The sequence below is a fragment of the Mirounga leonina genome, unplaced genomic scaffold (genome assembly GCF_011800145.1).
Source record: "Mirounga leonina isolate KUSES-001 unplaced genomic scaffold, KU_Mleo_1.0 Mir_94, whole genome shotgun sequence".
NCBI lineage: Eukaryota > Metazoa > Chordata > Mammalia > Carnivora > Phocidae > Mirounga > Mirounga leonina.
Genome location: NW_023270855.1, coordinates 19,792,895 through 19,817,439, shown reverse-complemented (window position 1 = coordinate 19,817,439; position 24,545 = coordinate 19,792,895). Strand labels below are relative to the sequence as shown.

The window sequence follows — 24,545 nt, the reverse complement described above, 5'->3', positions numbered from 1 at the left end:
TACCATGGCTGCAAGGCAAACGTCAGCTTCTCTGCCTATCTTGGAAGATTAATGGTACTTGATTTAACTCCAAACCATGGGTCATTAAAAGTGATTTAACTGTTAGCACAGTCCTTAGCGTCATGTCTGGGTTTCTAAAGTGAAGGCTCCACTCACAGCTCCTGCAGGGAAATTTTTTGTCAGGGGACAAATGTGTGCCCAGACCTGTGGTTTGCAGGGAACTTTATTTGTGCCTCTTGCTGTCAGCGTGTAGCATGGATCTAATTACCCATTACCAGACTCGCCTTCTAGAGGCTGAAGCAAGGTGTTTCTGTTTCTTTCTTTCTTTCTTTCTTTTTAAAGATTGTATTTATTTATTTGACAGAGAGAGAGAGAGCGAGAGCAGGAACACAAGCAGGGGGAGTGGGAGAGGGAGAAGCAGGCTTCCCGCTGCGCAGGGAGCCCGATGCGGGGCTTGATCCCAGGACCTTGGGATCATGACCTGAGCCGAAGGCAGATGCTTAACAACTGAGCCACCCAGGCGCCCCGGTGTTTCTGTTTCTAAACAGCTACTCTGGCCTCATCAGCAGGCCTTCTGCAGGTTCCAATAGCTATGGTTTCATCTGGTAGGATTCCACGTGGGAGGGAATCCATTCTTCCACCAGATGAGAGTATTCAATTTCTCAAGATTCATCTTCTACCATTTTTTCCCCAAAGATTTCTATGTTTCCTTCCCTGTTAAAATGAGTTACCAACAGCACTGTTTTAGACTCTGTTTTAAAGAGCGGGGATTTTCTGTTAAGCCTCCACTGCCTACATGTATCACAGCATCAGGTTTACCTGAGTTAATTTAGCTTGTCAGTTACGGAGAAGCCCTGGTAAGAGGTAGCAGGAGACTGCAGAAAAGAGGGTCTGAGGAGAACCAGTTACTTACTTTAATAATTCAGTGTGTTTTGCAGTAATAGGCCACAAAGTAAATAGCACTACACATAAGAACCGTATTTCATTATTTATTCACTCCAGAAATTGAAGTTTAATTAAGTCGCACTCTTGAGACTTTTAAGTGATGAAGGAGACGCCTCGTCTTGGACAGTGTGGGGCTGGTAAAGCTGCTTCTCCCTCTGAGCCTCCGATGAATATCATCTTCAGTTTGCACAGAGAGGGCTTGAGCCAGGACACTTGAGACAATGTTTTCCAAATGGCAATCAATCCCACATCAGAGCCATCATTCTTACGATATGGCCACTACCAGTGTTAACTTGAAACATTAAAAAAAAAAAAATCTTTGTTAAACATAAGTGCATTTATTTATTTAATCATAGCTTGATTGCAATACAATCCAAATACCCTTTCAAGACGTACAATACAGTGGTTTTTAGTTTATTTGCAGAGTTGTACAACCATTACCACACCGAATTTCAGAATATTTTCACCGCCCGAAAGAAAGAAACCCTATGCCCATTAAGCTGTCACTCCACATTTACCCTCTTCCCCAGTCCCTGGTGACCACTAATCTGCTTTATGTCTCTCTGGGTTTTCCTATTGTGGACTTTTCCTTTTTTTTTTTTTTTTTAAGATTTTATTTATTTATTTGAGAGAGAGAGAGTGAGAGAGAGCATAAGAGGGGAGAGGGCCAGAGGGAGAGGCAGACTCCCTGCCAAGCAGGGAGCCCGATGCGGGGCTCGATCCCTGGACTCCGGGATCATAACCTGAGCCAGAGGCAGACGCCCAACCACTGAGCCACCCAGGCAGCCCTTGTGGACTTTTCCTATCTATGGAATCAGAAATATGTGGTCTTCTGTCTTTTCACAAGGTTCACAATTTACCGTGTTTAAGGTTCATAGATGTTGTAACATGCATCAGCACTTCATTCCTTTAATGGATGAATGATTTTTCATTTTGTGAGTATGCCACCTTTTATTTATCCATTCATCAGTTGGGGGACATTTGGGTTAGACTCTGGCTATTGTGACTAATGCTGCTATGAACATTTGCGTGTAAGTTTATGTGCGGACATAGATTTTCATTTCTCTTGCGTAGATACGTAGGAGCGGAATTGCCGGGTCCCATGGTAGTTCTGTGTTTAACCAGAACTGTGGAACTGTTTTCCAAAGTGGCTGCACTCTTCTACAATCCCACCAGCAATGTGTGAGGGTTCTAATTTCTCCACATTCTAAGTGTATTTATTTTAGGGGAAACTTTCTATCACTGCCACAAATTGTCGGTGGTAACATAAATAGAAGGTAATCCTTGAATCCTACACTAAGAAGATGAAACAATGTTGGTCATTTCTCACTTGGCTGTTGAAGGTTCTGTATCTGAGATCTGCTGTCTTTTTAGTTGAAAGGGAGCATCAGGTAACATTAGAAAGGTGTCCAAGACATGTTAGCACCAAGCTGAGACTTTCTTACTGACATTGTAGAGAAAGAACTGGGAATGGAATGGCTTTCTCACTCAGAGGCTCAAAGTGATTTGATGCGGTGTCTTAATGATAATTGCAGCTGAGACATCACCCTCTGGAACATGCAGAATTTGGAGGCACGGATGCCGTATGCAAGCCCGTCTCATCGTGTTTCAACAGTCAGCTCCATAGTTATGTCATACAAGTAACTCGGAGGCGGCAGGAGTCATGTTTGTTGTTTTTGGGGTTTTGTTTTTTCTCACGGTATGTGTTTTCTAACTCTTGGGTAAATTTCAGAAACTATCAAGGTTACTACATTCTTGGTAGGATAATAGCTATTCACCCAGGAATGTCATTTCTGGGAATGTAGTCGAAGGCCAAAAGAAAAGAAGAAAAAAAATCTGTTGGCTCACAGTTTAGTACCAGACTTTTTTTTTTTTTTTTATATGACAGAATAGTTGGAAACAACCAACAAAAGGGCAATGCTAATAAGCTCTGGTGTTTTCGTTGGATGGACTAGTAGTTAGCCAGTTACAATGATATGGCTATGAAGACTTAAAAAGTAACAAGAAAAGTAAAAGAATCAGATGAAAAATGTGGAATATGAGGATGTAGGTACACTGTTAGTACAGCTGTAAAAATATGTATTCAATGGAATATAGACCAGGACATAACATGCAAAGAAAGTTTTATAGGGCAAGATTTTTTTCCAGTTACCAACATTAATATTTCAATATATATGTTTTATACATATATATGTATATTTTTTTAGAAAGAGAGAGAGAGAGCATGTGCATGCAGGGGCAGAGAGAGAGGGAGAGAGAGAATCTCAAACAGGCTCCACGCCCAGCTCGGAGCCCGAGAAAGAGCTCAGTCTCATGACCCTGAGATCACGACCTGAGCCGAAATCAAGTCAGACAGTTAAATGACTGAGCCACCCAGGCACCTCTGTTGTATTTTTTTAATTAGAAGCGTACATTATATATTTTATTCTGATCTTTTTCTAAAGATAGAGATTTTGCTTGTTTACATTGCCTTAGATTGATGGTATATACTGTGTCCTTGATATAAATTACATTGAAAGAATTTATAATCACCAGCTGAGGTAAGTTTTTGGAAGGAAATAAGCAAAGACCATGACAAAGAATAAAAGGGAGGGTGCTCCTTCGATGAGGTGGTCAGGGAAGCTCATTCTGCTGTTCAAAAAGAAGGAGGTGTCCATGCAAAGGGAAGAATATTCCAGGTGGAGGACACAGTAAAAGTCCAGGACGTGAGTGCAGCACTGGGTGTCTCAGGTAGAAAGAAGGGAAGGTGGTGGGTGCAGAAGTCCCCAGACTGAAGAGTCAGGAGGCAGGAAACATCTTCTAAACAGTGGTTGAAGTCCTGGAGAGTGCTGGGAGGAATTCTGTGAGCAAGGAGCTAAGCTCTTCATTGAGTTAAGAGCACTCTTGGGAAGCTGAGAGATGGTACCAACAAAGACAGAAGATAGAGTAGTTTTCATCCATAGATGTCACTATGAAGACACATCCCATGTCTAGGTGTGGCAGTGAAGAACAAGGAGGACACCAGCCCAGCTACTGTCCCGAGGCTCCTGGGGGAGGGGAGGAAGAGCAGCTTCCACATGGGGGTCTGCTGGGGAGGCGGCAACCTCACAAGGTAGCCATGTTTTCATTACGGCAAGACGTGAAGAGACTACCCTGAGAAAAGGCTGAGCATGGAGTGCGCTTTCCTGAGGGTGTGGGGGAAGATTTTGGGAGAGAAAGGAGAGGTGCTGTAGCCAAGAACTGTGGGTGATTGTGGTACAGCTGTATTAATAAGTAAACTCTAGGACCTCCCCCAAGACCCACTGATTAAGAATCTCTTGTGGCGTGGAGGTTTGCGTATTAACAAGCACCTCCAATGACTGTGATGTGTGACCGGGGTAGGGAATCCCCTGCACTAGATGGTATCTGGTATCTAATCCAGCTACAAAACTGCAAGAGTGATGGGGCTTTGGATAAGGGCCCTAGCAGTGAGCAACAAGGAAGACATGGATTCAGTGAGCATTTCAAAGGCTGACTCAAGGTGAGAATATGAGAGAGGTGGAGCTAGTCAAAGGGGTTGGAAACTTTTTTTTTTTTTAAAGATTTTATTCATTTATTTGACAGAGAGAGAGAACAAGTAGGCAGAGAGGCAGGCAGAGGGAGAGGGAGAAGCAGGCTTCCCGCTGAGCAGGGAGCCCGATGCGGGGCTCGATCCCCGGACCCCGGGATCATGACCTGAGCAGAAGGCAGCGGCTTAACCGACTGAGCCACCCAGACGCTCCTGGAAACATTTTTAAGCCCTACCTTAGGACTCCTTTTTGATTGCTAAGCTGTAAGTTTGTTTCCATGTGGCTTCAGCAAAAGGAAATGTGCCGGCTTAAAAATTGAACTGTCTGGGGGCGCCTGGGTGGCTCATTCAGTTAAGTGTCTGACTCTTGATCTTGGCTCAGGTCATGATCTCAGGGTTGTGAGATCGAGCCCCACGCTGGGCTCCACACCCAGTGGAGCTTAAGATTTTTCTCTCTCCGTCTCCCTCTGCCCCCCCTCCTACTTGTGCTCACTCTCTTTCTCTCTAAAAAAAAAAAATGGAACGGTCCTCAGTTATGGTCAGGTGCACCTGGATACACGTGCTTAAGTAGGGCCAGCAAAGATGTGACCTGCCGTCTTTTGGCTCTGCTTTCTGCCGTGTTGACTCCCATTCAGGCTCTACCAGTATGGTGGCCAAGATGGTTACCATCAGTCCCAGCCTTAACAGGAAGCTTCTCAAAATCCTGGACAGCAAGTGTCCACTCCAGTCCTCTTTTATAAAGTATAAATAAGAATAGTTAACCATCAGTCTGAGCAGTGCTACAATTCCCCACTGCCCATTCCCTTCCCAAACTCCGTCATTCAAGGGGTTAAGGAGTTTTAGGTTCATGGACTGGACTTTCCCTTGATCCTCGAAGGGTCTCAAGTGACATTTGAGTGGCGCTGTGTGTGCCATCGGTAGGAGTGGGTGAAAGGCACACCATTTCAGTGCCCTTAAACTTGATTATTCATTTTGATCACAACACAAATGCTTACTACCTGAAGCCTGAGATTTTGAATGTAATGTGAGAGGTAATAGAGGGGGAGCAGAAAAGGTCTCATTAAATCCCAACCACTGATACTTGAACTGCCATCAGGAGAGGCCTTTACTTTTCTTTTTTAATACCTGTCACCAGACACCAAGGGAGATTGCAGTCCCCAGCCCCTGCTTTTTGTGCTGTGCAGTCCCAAATCACGGAAACCTGCAGAGAAGTAGCTTGCTATGCTGCAGAGGAGTGCAAGATCTTTTTAATTAAAAAAAAAAAAAAGTTTTTGGGCCCCTGAGTGGCTCAACCAGTTCAGTGTCTGACTCTTGGTTTTGGCTCAAGTCATGATCTCAGGGTCATGAGATCGAGCCCCGCGTCAGCTCCGCTCAGGGCGGAGTCTACTTGAGATTCTCTCCCTCTCCCTCTGCCTCTGCTCCTCCCCTTGCTCACTAAAGCGCATATGCCCACGCATGCATGTACTCTCTCTCTCAAATAAAATCTTAAAAAAGTCATCAAATAGTTTGGGCATACAAAAAATACAGATAATAACATAATGAATTTCTGTGTACCTGGCACTCATCTTAAGAAATAAAAATTTAAATCCCCAGAAATAACCACTATCCTGCATTTGATGTTTATCATCCTTGTGCACGTTTACTTTTACTACATAACTCTGAACAACATGCAGTGCTATTTTGCTTGTTTTTAAGTTTCATCTAAATGGTATCATTCTATGGGGTGCCTGGGTGACTCAGTTGGTTAAGCGTCTGCCTTCGGCTCAGGTCATGATCCCGGGGTCCTGGGATCGAGTCCTGCATCAGGCTCCCTGCTCCGCGGGGAGTCTGCTTCTCCCTCTCCCTCTGTCTTCCAGGTCGTGCTCACTCTCTATCTCAATAAATAAATAAAATCTTAAAAAAAATTAAATGGTATCATTCTGTTGCTATCCTTCTGCAAGTTGCTTTTTTCTTCTTTGACCTTATGTTGATATTTGATATTCTGGTTTGTTCATTTTCACTGCCATGTAGTATTCCTCTTAAACATATTGTCTATGTTCATGATTCACCTATGTATGGACAGCAAAGCTATTTCCGGTTCTTCACTATTATAAACAGGGCTGCTGTGAGCATTCTTGAATGGGTCTTGTGCAAATGTGCAAGGATTTTTTCAGGTTATATATGTAGGCATAGAACTGAAGGGCTGGAGGGTGTTGTGCCTCTTCATTCCTGCTAGATGTTACCAAACGGCTATCCAAAATGTTTGGGTTAACTTACACTGTCCCTGGCTATTTCTTTCTTTCTTTTGTTTAAGGCAGGGAGGGGCAGAGGGAGATGGGAAGAGAGAGAATCTTCAGCAGGCTCCACGCCCAGCACAGAGATCTCACAACCCTGAGATCATGACCTGAGTGGAAATCAAGAGTCAGTCGCTTAGCTGCCTGAGCCACCCAGGTGCCCCACCCCTGGCTATTTCTGAGCTGTTCCCTGCCTTCATATCTACTCTGGAGCTTGGAATGGGTCAGCTTTTATTTTATTCCTTAAGTTTTGCCAATCCGAAAATAAAATGGAGTCCCTTTACTGTTTTAAAATTAGTATTTTCTGGGGCACCTGGGTGGCTCAGTCAGTTAAGTGACTGCCTTCAGCTCAGGTCATGATCCCAGAGTCCTGGGACCGAGTCCCGCATTGAGCCCTGCATTGGGCTCCCTGCTCCGTGGGAAGCCTTCTTCTCCCTCTCCCTCTGCTGCTCCGCCTTCTTGTGCTCTCTCTCTCTCTGTCAAATAAGTAAATAAATAAAATCTTAAAACAAAATTAGTATTTTCCTGATTACTAAGGTTTTAATGGTGGGTCCGAAAACTTGCCCACAGAGCTGAGGAAGAGAAGACATCTGAGTCCGTTCAGCAGGGGTCCTTGAATTTACCAGGCATGATCCTGTTTTAGTACCTTTGCTCTAACTGTCTCCTCTGCCTGGAATGCTCCTCACCCAGAAATGCACATGACTCACTTCCTCACCTCCTTCAAGTTGTCATCAGATTTCACCATCTCAGTGAGGACTTTCCCAACTCGGCACTGTATAAAAATATCTACCAGCCCAACAGCCACTGCTGCATCCCTCTCTGCTCAAGGACGTATTTCCTTCGTAGCCCCTATCACTGGTTAACTTTCTATGTAAGTTACTAAGTTACTGCTACTTCCTTCTTTGTCTTTCCCCTGCCACCCTTAGAATACAGAAGGGCAGGCATCTTGGTCTGTTTCGTTCACTGCTGTCTTTAGGTACCTAGAACAGTGCAAGGCATAGTCCTCCGTATAGATTTGTTGATTAATACATGGTCTGAAGTAAGCAGGAAAAAGACAGCAGAGGAGAGCATTTCTTAGAGAGAGACACACAGAGAGAGAGAGGGACAGAGAGAGAGACAGATGAGTGCCAAGACCTGGAGACAACCCAGCAGTCTGTTGACCAGAGACAAAAATGGATGGAGAGTAGGAGTATGTGTGACTATGGCTATGATTATGAATGGCTGCCCCCCGAGGCTGGGGATGCTGGAGGCAGTTACAAGAAATGTAAATAGCAGCCATGATCATCAGTTTGGACTCAATCTTGAGGGCAGCCAGGAGCCCTTACATTTATTTTAATCAAAAGAATAACACATTCCTATTTGCCTTTTACAAGAACGTCACTCTGGTGCCAACAAGAAGAAATCAGAGGGTGGGAGTTAAAGGATAAGACTGGAGGCATGTGGCCCATCTAGAGAGCTGTCACAGTGGTTGAGGTGAAAGAAGCTGGTGGCCTCACCGGGTAGCAGCAGGGGGATGAAGAGACGTGGATGACAACTTCAGGAGATATTTAGGACATCTCTAAGTGCTGTTCTGTGATCTGTGAAATCAGTGGAATCTGAGTATCTCTTGCGTCTGAGCTTCGCTGAGCTTCCACTAAGCACGCTCTTAAGTAATCAAATTGGAAAGCTGTCCGACGTGCTCCACCCACATCTTCACTTCTCTTCCTGGTGAAAGAAATCTGGAGCAAGACTGCCATTATTCAACAGAGCAGCGGGTAATGGAGCAGTGCGCTGATTGGACTGGAAGGTTTTGGAAGGAAGGTAGCATTCCATGTCCAAGTTTCCCTGGCCTCCAAGTCTTTTGTGCAAGTAAATTAGTTTCATTCGTCTCAGGGCACCTTTTCCAGGCCAGCTCCTTCCAACTTGCCTGCAAATGTCTCTCAGTGGTGTGTTTGAGGCTTGGCTACGTCTCCTTGTCTGGAACAAATCTTTTATTGCGAGGAAATAGCTGGATGATGATTCTGGACTCTTGGACCCTATTTCCCTCTCAGCTGTTGACTCAGTATTTAATACCTTGGTCATTTTCAGCTTAACCTGCCTCCTCTCCTGCCTGTTTCTCATTAATACGACTCACATACTGGAAGCCGAATTTCAAACCTACCACCTCAGCAAGTTTGAGTGAGACAGTTAGGATTAACACCTGTTTCTCAAGACTCTCCAAAGATGGGATGGAGGCACATATGTTATTTTCTCTGCTCACCTCCCAGACTCGCATGATTTTCCTTTGGTGTGGTGGTCATGCATTCCACCGCAACCTAAAACCATCCAGATGATGGGAATATCATGTTGCTCGTTTCACATGGGAAAGCCACAACCCACCCTCGTCTTGTCCATGTTACATTCAAATCTAATTTGCGTGGCCCGTATGAGTGTGAGCAGCAGAGCCCCTGTGTCAGCTGCTGGAAATTTAGCAGTGCTATTTCCAAACACGGGCCATCCGGCAGCCAGCAGGCGCTCGACAGCTGAGTGGGGCAGAAAAAGTCTCAGACACCTATGGCCGTCCAAACAGTGACTCATGCTGCTATTGCCAGGATAAATATGGGAATAAATGGTATTTTTCTCTAAGCAGGGAGAATTGTCAAAATGCTTATCACTTTATAAAATATAACAGATTGTGCCTGTTCATGTTTTGAAATGTTCCAGCCATTCACTAGCTGGGCGTGTGTGTGTGTGTGTGTGTGTGTGTGTTTTTAAATTTTATGAGTTTATTAATAGCTTTAACTTGTTTTGCTTCTTCCTAGGAGGCCTGGAGAACTCAGGAGTTTTCAGGCCGTGCTGCCTCCGGAGCTCTGGATCCACTTGGCCGTGGTGGCCTGCGGCAATCGGCTGGAGGAGACCCTGGTCATGCTCAAATCCGCCATACTCTTTAGCCACAGGAAGATCCAATTCCACATCTTCACGGAAGACTCTCTGAAGCCTGAGTTTGATAAGCAGGTGAATTTGTGGAAATGGTGGTGCCACAGTTATGGAGTGCGCGGACATTATGCCACAGTTATGGAGTGCATTGTGGGAGATGCGTATCCCCTTCGCTAATGTGATTCACTACTTTTCGCGGCGGACTCTGCCATGTGACCATGTGCTTGACTCTGAGCCTTGCTGTTCTCATGGGTCATTTAGGGATACTTACACCTACCTTCCAGAGATAGTATAAGGGTTCTATGAGATGATACACTGGAAGCACTTGACCCGGGGCTTGAGCCCTCTGGTGTGATTACGTGGCTCTCATGTAGGCGCCAGGTAGCTGTCTACAGATTCTCTTTATATAGGTTTTTTGAATGACAAGTAATAAATGTTCATTAAAATAAATTCAAATGATACAGATTTCATACATTAAAAGGGAGGAGTCCTTGGTGCCCTCAGTCCCACACAAGAAACTATCAGAGTTAGCAATTTTGAGTTACTCTTTCATATTTTTTTCACATACAGGTGTGTGTTTGTGTGTGTGTTTTTCTGTGTGGATGTATGTATATGTGTGTAAATGTATATTTGTATGTATGTATAAATATATACCTCTATAGCACATACAGTTGTACGTGCCCAGATTAACATGTATTTCTTTTTTTTTTTTTAAGATTTTATTTATTTATTTGAGAGAGAGAATGAGATAGAGAGAGCATGAGAGGGGGGAGGGTCAGAGGGAGAAGCAGACTCCCCGCTGAACAGGGAGCCCAATGCGGGACTCGATCCCGGGACTCCAGGATCATGACCTGAGCCGAAGGCAGTTGCTTAACCAGCTGAGCCACCCAGGCGCCCTAACATGTATTTCTTTTAAAGATTTTTTAAAAATTTATTTGAGAGAGTGAGAGCACAAGCAGGGTGTAGGAGCCGAAGGAGAGGGAGAAGAAGGCTCCCAGCTGAGCAGAGAGCCCCACATGGGGCTCCATCCCAGGACCCCAGGATCATGACCCGAGCCGAAGGCAGACACTTAACTGGCTGAGCCACCCAGGTGCCCCTGTATTTCTTTTATAAAATCAAGTTTATTCTCTATGTGTCGTACTGGGACTTGCTTTTCCTCCCTTAAAACCATATTGTCAGCATTGTTCCAGGTCAGGACTCAGACATTCTTACCTCGTCTTTTCTGGTGACTGTATAGTATTTTATTATGTGTCTGGATCCCTGTTGAGTTGACTATTCCTATACTGAGGAACAAGTACTGATTTTTCTGTCAGTACAGGAGGAGAGCTTTGGAAGTACCTCTTCTCTCCAGTCTGGGTACGAGTGTGCCTTTGCAGACCAAGCTTTGCTTTGTCTTGGACATTTGCTCTTGTGGTAGGGCCTTGCGTGCTGGTAGAGCAAGAAGTGGTTCGTTTTGTATCCACGGACTTGGGTCAGCAGACTGCCTCCTGGCCCCAGGCTGGCTACACTAATGAGAAAGGCCAAAGAAGCCTATTGGGCAGAGAAAGGTTGCTAACAGAAAGCTAGAAAACGGGTTATGTTTCCTAAAGAAAAATATCCCCATGACTTCGTCACCAGGAGAGGCCAGCTTGTCTAAAAGCTTTGAAATTGATTGGAAAATGCCTTGAAAAAAGATCCGAGTCAAGGGAAAGGGAAGAGATTGGCACACGTATGGTTTGTTGTTCCTGAGCTGTGGTGAAAGGGGATGATGATGACAATTACCATTGATCAAGGGCTTCTGATTTATGACTTACCCCTCCTTAACCCCCACCCGAAGGCAGCAATCATGTCCCTCTTTTGCAAAGAGTTTTAGCGATTTGCTCATCAGGTGTCGGTTCAAGGTCACAGCCTCAAACCTCCATGAGCTCAACCAGTGTACATACTACCTGTCCAACTAGTAGGTAGAAGACTCATCTGCTCCCCCGTATGCTTGCTGCTGGATCTCAGGCAAACCTTGTGGCCTCTCAGAGCTTCAGTTTCCCTGTCTGTAACCTGAAGCAAGCAACACTGATAAAAGAGCTAAGGTATCTGGAATCAGGATAGGCTAGGTCAGGCTGCCTTAACACCTCCAAAAAAGCTCAGAGACTTTGCACGTGCCTACTGCTTGTCTCACACAGGCACTTAGGTCTGGGACTGAAGATGACAAAGACTATTCACGCTTTTTTTTTTTTTTTAAGTTTATTTATTGTTTTTGGTAATCTCTGCACCCAACATGGGGTTTGAGCTCAAGACCCTGAGGTCAAGAGTTACATGCTCTTTTGGTCCAGCCAGCCAGGCGCCCCAAGACTATTCATGCTTTGAGTTGCACCTGCTGGAACACTTGGCCTCTAAAGTTCTTGGGATGCCATGCAGGAAAGAGAGAGACAAGGGATCATGACTGTGCATTTCACTCCCTCAGCTCGACAGTGACATGAGTCTTTTCCACTCACATTGAGCTGTCCAGAAGCAGTCACAAGGCTCACCCAACGGCAAAGGGCTGGGAAGTGCTCGGTGTGCAAAAAGGGAGGAAACTGGCTGTAGACAAATTCTAGCACTGTGTTGCACAGTATCCATCTAACAAGTATTTATTGAGTACCCACTGGGTGCTAGAGGCTGGGACATGAGGATGGAGCAGAACAAAATAGAACTGAACTTAAAGAAGGTGAGGGGAAAGAAGGTGTGGCCCCACCTTCTGTTATTCACACCCTACTTACTTCCCTCCTTCGCTGCCCCAAGCGTTGGCCTGTGTGACCAACAGCATAGGGAAGATGCGATGCTGTGTCAGTTCTGAGATCCCGTTTAAAAAGGCACCATGCTTCCTATCTTGTCTGCGCTCACTTTCTTGCCTGGATCACCTGCTGGGGGATAAGCCACTTTCATGTCAGAGCAGCCCTCGGAGAGATCTACATGGTGAGGAATCGGGGCTTCTTGTGACACTCAAGTGAGGGAGCTCGGAGACAGAACCTCCCGCCCCACCAAGCCTTCAGATGACTGTAGCCCCAGCCAGTAGTTGGACTATACCCTCGTGAGAGGCCCTGAGCCAGAACAACCCAGCTTGCAGATTTTTGACCCTAAGAAACTACATGAGAGAATACGTTTTTGTGGTTTTGAGCCACTGAGTTTTGGGGATAACTTGTTAAAAGGTAATAGCTAATATATATGCATCTATATACATCATATGTATGCATGTACAAAATAGAGTATGCTACATGTAATGTTCACGTGACATTTGAGGCTAGGGCATAGAAAGAATATAGCTTCTGCCCGGCTTTCTTGGGATGCCTGCCCCAGGAACCTGGCCAGCATGTGGTGAGGAAGCCCACACTAGCCCATATGGAGAGATTGTGTGGAGAGACCCACTCAGAGAAGAGCTGAGGTCCCCAGCCCATAGCTGGCCTCAATTGCCAGATGTGTGAATGGACTAGCATTCAGATGATTCCAGCCTCCAGCCTTCAAAGCTTCTCGCTGAGGCCCCAGACATCATGCAACAGTGTAAGCCGCCCCTTCTGTGCCTTGTCCGAATTCCTGATCCATGGAATCTGTGAGCATTATAGATGTTTTTTTTTCTTTCAGATTTTATTTATTTATTTGACAGAGAGAGACACAGCGAGAGAGGGAACACAAGTAGCGGGAGTGGGAGAGGGAGAAGCAGGCTTCCCGTGGAGCAGGGAGCCCGATGCGGGGCTCGATCCCAGGACCCTGGGATCATGACCTGAGCTGAAGGCAGATGCTTAATGACTGAGCCACCCAGGCGCCCCTAGATGGTCATTTTAACACTAAGTTTGGGAGTAATTTTCTGTGAGCCGTGGTAATTGGTACATTATAAGTTGGGAACTAAATTGTGTGGGAAAATCATTGAATTTGAAAAATCATTTGAATTGCTCTGGTGACTTTATCCCTGTGATGGCTCCTTTCCTCGGGTCTTTGTTAGACCAGTGGAGCTCAACTAACAAAGGAAACTGTAATAGGGTGTTAAAAGACAGGCAGGGCATCTGACCTCATCCCTTTCTTTTCCGTGCAGGGATTATAAGTGTAAAGTTTAGATATAAAACCTTGCCTCTTATGGAAGTCACAGAGCTTTCCTCTGTCTCAACTGTTTCAGTGGAAGGGCAGATGATCCTTGCTCTGTTATTGCAGAGCAGACTTGTGAGGCTGAATCACGTGATCTCTTTATTCTTTGATTCCACAGAGATTCTTTGGAACATCTCCTGTACCTTGTTAGCCCTCAAGTAGTAGGGTGGCAGCAGCAGGTTTGTGTGTAGCCCCAGGAGATGCTGGTATGGAGATGCAGGGTCGGCCATCCTTCACGAGGGTCTCACTTCCAACACTGAGGCATTGTGGGAATATCCAGTTTCTTTTTTTTTTTTTTTAAGATTTTATTTATTTATTTGACAGAGAGAGACACAGCGAGAGAGGGAACACAAGCAGGGGGAGTGGGAGAGGGAGAAGCAGGCTTCCCGCGGAGCAGGGAGCCTGATGTGGGGCTCGATCCCAGGACCCTGGGATCATGACCTGAGCTGAAGGCAGATGCTTAACCAACTGAGCCACCCAGGTGCCCCAGAATATCCAGTTTCTTGTGATAACTTCCTGTGAAGCTCAAGGCCACATATCTCAGGATAAAAACAAAACAATGTGCCAGTTGACCTCATGATTCCTCTGGAAACTGCTTTATGGGTGAATTCTACTCTATTGAAGTAGAATTTTTTTTTTTAATTTTTAAACCATATAAGTACAATATGTCTGGAGCTATTTACCAAGTATAATGTAGATATTTAATATTTTGGAGTCTCATTTATTTTTGTCATCTCTCAATATAGGAGCTGAAAATGCCAGCTGGTTGATTTCCTAGCCGCTCCTGGCAGCTCGGGAATCAGACATGTGCTTTAGGTTTGGCGCATCTATCAGGAAAAACTGGGACACTGAAGGGGGCGGGGATAACCACCAATCCATTCTGGTGATGGGTGGGTCCAGGAGGATGGCAACACCCTGTGTGAGTGTGTATGTGTGTGTGTGTGTGTGTGTCCTCTGCCACAGGAAGAGGTGTCGAGAACTTCCAGTGCCTGGAGCTGGTATACTATTCAAATACATGCATTGAAATAAATGTAAATGGACTGAACATTCCAGTTAAAAAGACACAGATTGGCAAAGGTAGATAAACCCTTCTAGAAGATCAAAGAGTCAAGGAAACCAACAGACCAAGGGACCTTCCCATTCTCTTTCCAGGGCTGATTTTGGGCTGATGTGGCAAGGCACAGTTGGACTCAGCATCTGTCCCTGGTGTCCATTCTGATGGGTCAGTGTTGTCGCACTGAGTGTTTATGGCCAGAGCCAGTTCTGATGAGTCAGTGCAGTATGCTGGTGTTTTTGCCTGGCATGGGTTCTGATTGGTCAGTGGCCCTCAGAAACCACTTATCAAATACTTTGTCACTCCTCCTCTTTCTCCTTCTGAGATTTCTCTCTCATATATCCATCTCAAAGTTGTAAATTTAAAGCATGATCAGTGGTATGTTTCTTCAAACATTTTTATGTGACTGTATAAGCAATATATGTACATTGTAAAAAAAAAAAGTCAAAAGATTATAAATTAAACAAATCAACCATCCTAATGGTCAGGGAGAGCAATCTTGGTAGATTTACTTATATTCCTTTTCTTTTCATATCAACATCAGAAATGGGATCATCTTCTATGTTCCCTTTTATATCACTGAGTTTTGTATTACTGAATTTCTTCTAAAACTGGGGTTGTCCAGCTTTTTCTGTAAAAGACCAGACAATAGCTTTTTTAGGCTTCGCAGGCTGTGTGGTCTTGTAGCTGTTCAACTCTTACATTCAGTGTAAAAGCTGCCATAGAAATATGTACACAATTAGGTGTGACAGTGTTCCGATAAAACTTTTATTTATGGACACTAAAATTCAAATCTCATGTGACTCCCACATGTCACAAAATATTACTCTTGTTTTTACTTTTTTCAGCTATTTAAAAGTGTCTAATCATTCTTGGCTTGTGTGCTTTCTGTAGCCAGCTGGATTTGGTCCTTGTCCTACCAACGGTTTGCAAACCCTTACTGTAAGATGTTGTTGCTAGTTCCTGCATGATATTCTCTTATGTAGACATACCCCGGAGCTTATTTAACCAAACTGCTATTTAGGTTGTTTCCAACTTTGCTCTGTTACCAACAACATGATGATAAACTACCTTGTCATAAATATGAATGGACTTTGGTAATTTTTTCTTAGAAGTAGAACTATTGTGTCAATAGGGAAACATTAACTCAAAAACTTAAGAAGATACACAGATGGCAGATAAGCATAGGAAAGGAGGCTCAACATCTCTGCATACGTCATTGGGGAACTGCAAAGGAAAACAATGAGATACCACCACACACCTATTAGAATGGCTAAAACCCACAACACTGACAATACAAAAATGCTGCCAATGATGTGCAGCAACAGAACATCTCACTCATTGCTGGTGGGAATGCAAGATGGTACAGCCACTTTGGAGAGCGTTTTGACACTTTCTTAGAAAGCTAAGATACGCTTCTATGGGTAAATGTATAAACAAACCGTTGTATATCCATACAATGGAATATTATTCGGTGATAAAAAAATAAATAAGGTACCCATCCACCAAAAGACATGAAGGAACCTTCAGTGCATATTGCTATGTACAAGAAGACAATCTGAACAGGCTATATACCATATGATTTCTACTCTATCACATTCTGGAAAAGGCAAAACTAAGAGATAATAAAATAATTAGTGGTTGTAGGAATTCAGTGGGAGGGAAGGAGGAAGGGGTGAATAGGTGGAACAGAGGAGATTTTTAGGGTGCTGAAACTATTCTGTAATGGTAGATACCTGACATTATGCACCTGTCAGAGTCCATAGAATGTACAACACAAAGAGTGAACCCTAAGGTAAGCTATGGACTTTACTTACTAACGTATTGATATTGGTTCATCAGTTGTAACAGACATACCACACTAATGCAAGATATAGGTAATGGGAAAGTGTGCGGGTGGGGGGAGAGAACGGGGGAAGGGTAGATGGGAACTCTGTGCTTCCTGCTCAATTTTCCTGTAAACATACAACTGCTCTAAAAAATAAAGCCCATTAATTAATTTTGTTATAATATTAACATATGCAAAGAAAATAATATATACTCACTGGAAGAGTTCTAAAGAACACAGAAGGGCGCCTGGGTGGCTCAGTCGTTAAGCGTTTGCCTTCAGCTCAGGTCCTGGGATTGAGCCCCGCATCGGGCTCCCTGCTCAGCAGGAAGCCTGCTTCTCCTCTCCCACTCCCCCTGCTTGTGTTCCCTCTCTCGCTGTGTCTCTCTCTGTCAAATAAATAAAATCTTTAAAAAAAAAAAAGAACACAGAAATAGAAACTTAGAAAATGAAACCACCACCACCACCACCTCCACAGGTGTCCACTTTTAACAGTTTAGTGTCGGGGACGCCTGGGTGGCTCAGTTGGTTAAGCGTCTGCCTTCAGCTTGGGTCATGGTCTCGGGGTCCTGGGATTGAGCCCCACGTTGGGCTCCCTGCTCAGCAGGGAGTCTGCTTCTCCCTCTCCCTCTGCCTGCCGCTCCCCATACTTGTGCTCTCTCTCTCTGTCAAATAAATAAATAAAATCTTTAAAAAAAAAAAGTTTAGTGTCTATCTGTCCAGATTTTTCTCTCCATATAAAATATACATGCATATATTTTCCCTTTAAGACAGAAACATAATTTTTTTTGCATTTTGCTTTTTATTTTTAATAATAAACATTGTCATTTATAATAAATTTTATAATAAATTTATTTATTTAAAATTATATAAATTTTATAATAAAATGTTATTTATAATATTTTTCCTTGTCAGCACATATAGATCTAACTTTAGTTTAACTGTTACAATAGTCTGTTGTATAGTTCTATCATAATTAATTTTCTCAATTCCTAATTATTGAGCATTTGGTTTGTTCTCAAGGGTTTTTTTTTTTTTTTAAATTACAAACAAGGCTGTGTTGAAAGTCTTGTGCCTTTATCTTTTGGGGTTGGTTGTTCCCAATTTCCAAATTGCCCTCTTGGAAGTTTATTCAAATTTGTACTCCCCTTGTAGTGTTTATGTGCCAGTCTCCTAACATGCTTGACAACTCTAGATGTTATTTATTTTTCATCCTAGCCATAGTCTTTCATTCATTGAACATTAATCATGGTGGTGAAGTTAGACTTTCTATGTAAGTTGCCTGAATAATTTCCATTTGAACATCCAGGAGCTTCAGGTGTTTTCCATTTCTCTGGGGCCTAATCACCCTCCCCTTGTCTTCCTTGTTCTTCAGTTACGACAGTGGCCTGACTCATATACAAAGAAGTTTGAGCACAGAATCTACCCCATCACGTTTTCGGTTGGAAACCCTCAGGAATGGAAGAAATTATTCAAACCCTGTGCTGCTCAGAGACTCTTTCTTCCGGTAGGAACACGAGCTTTTAATAAGATGCTGCTCGGGAGAGAATTGTTCTTGGAAACATGGTGAAATTAACTGGTGTGTGTTTAAAGGCATTTTACTTAGAGCTGAGAATGTGTTTCTCTTGGATTCTGTAATTGATTCTCTTAGTCTTCCAGGTATAGAGGATCCTTGTGTTCAAGAAGTTATCTGTCCCAAAGATTGAGGGACTGAGAGCATCCAAAGCATGTCTTGGATTATGGGTCTTTGTGATTTTGGTTCTACCTTTACTAGCTGAGTGAACCTCAGTAAATCCCCCCACCTTCACTACGCCTCATGTTCCTCCAGAAGCTTGGCACATAGTTTGCCCTCAATAAATGTTAGCTTTGATTATTACTACTTCTCTTATAACCATAACCATTGCCAGATGCTAGGGAATAATTCAAAAGAGGTCCAGAGTTCCAGTTCAGCCTCTCAGTTTTGAAATTTTTAGTTAAATATATTTGTTACCTTTTTAAAAATCCTAAATAGAAAAATCACTGAAGATATATCAAAACTGGAATATCATGGAGCAAAGATGGCAGCTTTGACTTGTCAATTGCAGTCGTGACATTTGTGAGTGATCTGTACCTTCAGCAAATGTTTACCCAGGGCCCATCAGGTTCTAGGCCCTGGGTTAGTGATAGCAATATGGCGGCAAATGAGTCAGCCACAGCCTTGCTCCTTTAGAGTTTGAGCCTAGCATTGAACAGGTAATTGGAAGTATGATCTGTGTTGAAGTCTCATGGATATATGTAATTTGGGGTTCCATATTGGTCAGTGAGAGGTCATAGAAGGATCTTTTGGGACATGGCATTTATGCTGAGGCATGAACACAGAAGCAGCAGGGATCACTGAGTGATAAGGGCCTGGTTGGTAATGAGAGAGAAGAGGGTACCAAGCAGATGGAACAATATGTTCAAAGGCCTGAGTTGGAAAGGAGCACGCTTCAGAAAATGAAAGAAGGTAGAGTAACCAGAAAATAGGATGACGTGGGATTAACGAGGTCCGCAGGGGTTGGATTGTCTGGTCTTTGTGTTAAGGACTTTGAGAAGCCATTGACTGCTTTCTATTATGCAAGTGGGCTGATCTGGCTTGTGTTTTAAAGAGTACATCCTAGTTCATTGCAGTGTGGACAGTGGAATCACTAGGCCAATTAGTGATGATTTGAGCTATGTTGAATGCCTTAAAAATGGATTCAGAACCTGACTGAGAAAGAGAATTTACCAGTCCTCACGACTAGCTTGTAAGAGTTGAAGGGGAGTGAGGTGAGAAGGATTTCACCCAGGTCTCTGACCTGAACAACCAATAAGGCTAATCTGTTTGAAATTGCCAATAATCAGCTATTGTGAGCTATGAAAAAAGGCAGTTTGTTATGGTTCATCATACTCAATGGATGGTGGTCTTTGGAGAGATGGAAAAGACAGGAGGATGACCAGTTTTCATGGGATGAGATGTGCTTAACTTGGGTCATATTTTGATTTTGAGGTGCCTGGGAGATGGCCATGTAGAGAAGTCTTACCATCAAACCCTAAATGGCAAGTGGCCCTTTTAACATTTCCTAACCAGAACCTATGAGAAGACAGCTCAGCCTGACTGTACTCTTGGTACCTATCTGCACAGGTTTACTCACTCGTTAAATGACCTGTTTGTCACACGCCACAGACCATCATCTGAGATGGGATTCATTGCATAAAAGTGTGGGTAAGGACAGACTACCTCAAACTGGAACTAAAATCTGTAGGTGGAAGATATAAAAACTAATTACCATTTCAGAAGATGAGAAAAAATGTCAGGTTTCTTCTTCCTGTCTCTGTTTTAGGGGGGGAAATGTATTCAAAAACCAAAGTTACTATTGGAAAATTGTCTTTCCAACCTATGCAAAAAATATAAGCAACCCAGTGGAACCGCATTTGAATTTTCCCCTGACCTTGAGTTGTGACTTTATCACCACTATTAAAAAAACAAACCTTCCACGTGATGGTTTTCATTCATTCCCAGCTAAGTAAGCGTTCCATTTTGAATGACAGATGAGTGCTGGCATTCCTTATCTGCTTTTGATAATGGAAACTAGCCCTCCTTAAAAATAATAAAGAGAGATTGTGGTTGACAGGACATTTACCTTCTCCGAGTCATATATCATAATAGCAGATTATGAACACAGCATTTGTGGGCATCAGTAGAATGTATTAATCCTCAGAGTAATTTGAAATAAAGTCTAGGTGATGTTTTCCTTGAAATTCATCTCTGTAAAACCAAATCAAATGTATTGCTGAGGCAGCAGAGTGAAGATGGAGATCCCAAAATGCAAACATTCTAGCAAGTGGTAGGTCAATCGATTGAGAACCATAATCTCACCCATATTCTGAGAAGGTATCATCTACCCCAAGCCTGTAGAAAAAAAAACAAACAAAAAACCCTTCTCACATAAGATTTTACTATCATAATAAGATCAGAGTGCAAGTCTGCAACTCAAGCTTATTAGATTCTCCAGTACAATTAGTGGAACTCAGATTCTACCAATTCATGAATTATGAAGTCCTAGAAACCAGTGGACATTTAATTTTCTATTTCTGTGAATAATGTTCCAAAGAGCAGGACCATTATTAGTGCAAAGTAAACTGCAGGTGGCTTGTAAGCTCTCTAAGATGCATACTGCTCTCAGGTAACTTAGAAGCTTAAAGTATTTAAAACAATCTGCCAATTACAAATAAATCAAATCTGTTCATTAAAATTTATCCTAGAGTACTTTTCTCTTTTTCTTTAGTAACAGCCGTAAAGCTTTCACTATTGTAAAAATAATTGTCATGAATTCACATCAACTCTCTTCCATTTAATTGGAATTAGCGAGATTTTTTTATGGATCTATACATTTTTGTTACACACTCTGCCTCCTTGATTCCAAAAACCGCTAATTGTAGTTTTCTGGGGATCCTAGAGATATTCCAAACATGACAGAGATCACTGAATTGCAGAATCTTCAGAGACTTTATTGGCAAGCAGCACCCAGTATGTGGAAATACACATTAGGTTAAGGTGCTCTGTAAGTCTCATCCAGGGAGAAAGGCCTTTTTAAACCAATTTTTTGTTTGTTTGTTTTTTGTTTCTTTTTTCTTTGTTTTTTTTAATTTTATTATGTTATGTTAATCACCATACATTACAGCATTAGTTTTTGATGTAGTGTTCCATGATTCATTGTTTGTGCATAACACCCAGGGCTCCATGCAGTACATGCCCTCTTTAATACCCATCACCAGACTAATCCATCCCCCCATAAATTCCAAGATTATAAAAATGTCTGATGTCTTTCCTGCTCCCAACACTTGCCATAAGCATCTATCTCAGAGGAAGGAGTTAGTGAAGAATATTGTCATGAGAAGTAGGATAAAATTGCTTACAGCCTTGACCTATACATTCTTCCTGAATTCTCTGGATATATCTATATTTCTAACAGACTCAATACATTCTTTGATATTCCAAAGGAGTATCATGCCAAATAAATAAAAATCTTAGATTACCTAGATTTTCTACATCACATCAAGAATAACAATATATAGGGGTGCCTGGGTGGCACAGTCAGTTAAGTGCTAACTCTTGGCTTCAGCTCAGGTGGTGATCTCAGGGTCGTGAGATCGAGCCCCACATCGGGCTCTGCACTCAGTGTGGGACTATCTCTCCTTCAACCTCTGCCCCTCCCCTCCAATAAATAAAATAAATATTAAAAAAAATAGTAACTATTTAATCTTCCCTTTTTCCACTTGTAGTTTGTTAAAGAGGTTTGTAACTAGTTCCAATATTTGGAAAACTATATGCTTACAAGAGATATTCTAATGAGTCAGCTGCAGGCTAATGGAAAAGAGAAGTTACCTAACTTATAAGAACTTTCTATAATTAAGGTCAGGCCTCTGTACAATTATTAATATTATAACTCAGCATTAGCAGTCAACATTGAGTCTTCCTTAGAACCAACCCTTTGGATGGCAACAACTATTGACAGATGTATATGAACATATTAAAAATCCTTATTAAGAGGAGCATCTATTAGAATCACCATAAGTGATGTCTCTGTATTTCATTAAGCATCAAGAGACCATAAATTATTGGGACAAAATGAGCTATCAAAAAGCTCAAATTACCCTAGATACCAGTTTTGTTGAACAAGCTTTCCATAATCCTTATCATTTACTCCCACACTATTAAAGGTTTGACATTCAGGATATTAGTTACAACTCTTAGTTACATGTAAAAAACTCAACTCTAGGGGCGCCTGGGTGGCTCAGTTGGTTGGGCGACTGCCTTCGGCTCAGGTCATGATCCTGGAGTCCTGGGATCGAGTCCCGCATCGGGCTCCCTGCTCGGCAGGGAGTCTGCTTCTCCCTCTGACCCTTCTCTCTCTCATGTGTTCTCTCTCATTCTCTCTGTCTCAAATAAATAAATAAAATCTTAAAAAAAAAAACAAAACTCAACTCTAACTAGCTAAGGAAAGAAGGAAATTTTTTGGCTTTTCTGACCGTGAAGTCCAGATGATTCCAAGTGTAGGGCTGATCCAGGGACTCCCATGATGTCACCCCGGCTCTGTGTGTCTCTCCCTCAGTTCCTTGCAAGGCTCACTCCAGGAGCATAATGTTGGCTTGAAGCAACCTGAGATACAAATTCTAGAAGCTTAGTTTAGCAGAAAAAAGAGCAGGAAGGGTGGCTACTTCCAAAATGATGGCAGAAGAGCTCTGTGGAAATGCTCCCCAGTGAGACAGGCATAACTGGTGAAAATTGTTTCTTTTAAAGATTTTATTTATTTATTTATTTATTTATTTATTTATTTATTTATTTGAGAGAGAGCGTGAGTGGGGGAAGAACAGAGGGGGAAGGAGAAGGAGAGAGAAAGACTCTCAAGCAGACTTCATGCTGAGCATGAGCCTGATATGGGGCTCAGTCTCACGATCCTGAGATCATGGCCTGAGCTGAAACCAAGAGTTGAACACTTAACCAACTGAGCCCCCAGGCAACCCTGGTGAAAATTATTTTTAAAGCAATTACCTAGAATCTTTGGACATTGCGCTGAGGGCCTAAGCAAATGAGGAAACAGATTATTCAAGAAAGTCTACTAATGTAACCAAGTCCAAGCTTGTTCTGCTCACTGCATGACAGGCCCACAAGTCTAGGGCCAAGATGTTGGGGTAAGGAAAATGACTTTATCTGGAAAGCCAGCAAACCAAGGAGATACCGACTGTTGTCCTAAACAACCATCTCCCCTTGGCATGAAATTCAAGCTTCTTTTATGTTAGCAAAGGGGGGAAGTAAGAGGGGGTTGGAGTCAGAAGGTAACTGATGTCTGTAGTTATCTGAGGGAGGTCATAAAACTGGTTTGTCCTTGGTCAGTTGATCTTTGTGTACAAGAATCTGGTCATGTCATTCTTGTAAATGTTAAGCATAGCATAGTCATTTCTGTATGTGCTTCCTTACCTCCTTGGGTGAGGTAGATTTTGGGTAGAAAACAGTTTTTGCAAATCTTAGCTGTTAGCAAGATTTCTCCGATGATTAACGTGCCTACATACAAGCAGGGCTAAAGCAGAAGCAAGGGAAATAGAAGTAGCATGGAGTCAGACATACTGGGTTTTTTTTCCCCTGATACACTAAAACTTGGTAAAAAAGAGGGAGAATCTGTGACATTTGAACCACAACCTACTCCCTCCATTTCCCTTTCCAACTCAGCATGATGGAAAGTCAGCTCTAGATAATTCAGTCCAGAATACAGGGATCCTTTTCTCCTGAGCTCCCGGTTGAGGGATATGGTATTGCCTTAGGAGGAGCAGGTCATCAGCAGTTCTCATCTCTGTATCACAGAGTTTAAGTTCCAGGTAATTGTGGACAAGGTTCTGGGGCTTCGTAATTGAGAGGAAGCTGGTAGCTTCATGAGAGCAACAAACTAAAATATAGGCTGGTTAGTTTATAAGGGAGAACCAGGGAAAGAGACAGATAAAAAGTGCCCTCTTGGTGGCAGAACAATGTTCGAAGACTGGCCTTAAAAATTAATCCTGCAAATGAGCCTAAATTTCATTGTATCAGATGAAGGAGCAATTTGTGCCTCAAAAACAATAGAGCAATCAGCTGGCAATTAGTGGAGGCTAATAGCTGGGCGTAATACCAACAGCAACAGACAGTTTAACAGAAAGATTAGAGAGTCAAAGATAGGTGATAAAACCACTGTCACTTCATGCCCAAGGCCGCACGCACTGAGGAACAACATCATAGGTTGCATGCAGTGGGTGAAAGGGACTTCAGTAAAATAGTCCAGGCAAGATGCTAAACAAATAAATGAGCAAACCACATCAATAAGCCCTGTAGGTTGGAGTTGCTAAAATATATTATTTAACATATCCTAAACTATATTATCATGCTGTCATTTATTAACATGCTAA

At 42.8% G+C, this 24,545-nt stretch overlaps 1 protein-coding gene across 1 annotated transcript in view; it reads left to right on the top strand.

Annotated features, from left to right (window-relative positions):
* GXYLT2 (glucoside xylosyltransferase 2) overlaps nucleotides 1-24,545 on the top strand; it is a 93,705-nt gene that overhangs the window by 6,104 nt on the left and 63,056 nt on the right. The window contains exons 3-4 of the mRNA XM_034997406.1: nucleotides 9,525-9,717; nucleotides 17,986-18,117. Of these exons, the coding sequence (XP_034853297.1) occupies nucleotides 9,525-9,717; nucleotides 17,986-18,117 (325 nt within the window). The remainder of the gene's footprint in view (nucleotides 1-9,524; nucleotides 9,718-17,985; nucleotides 18,118-24,545) is intronic.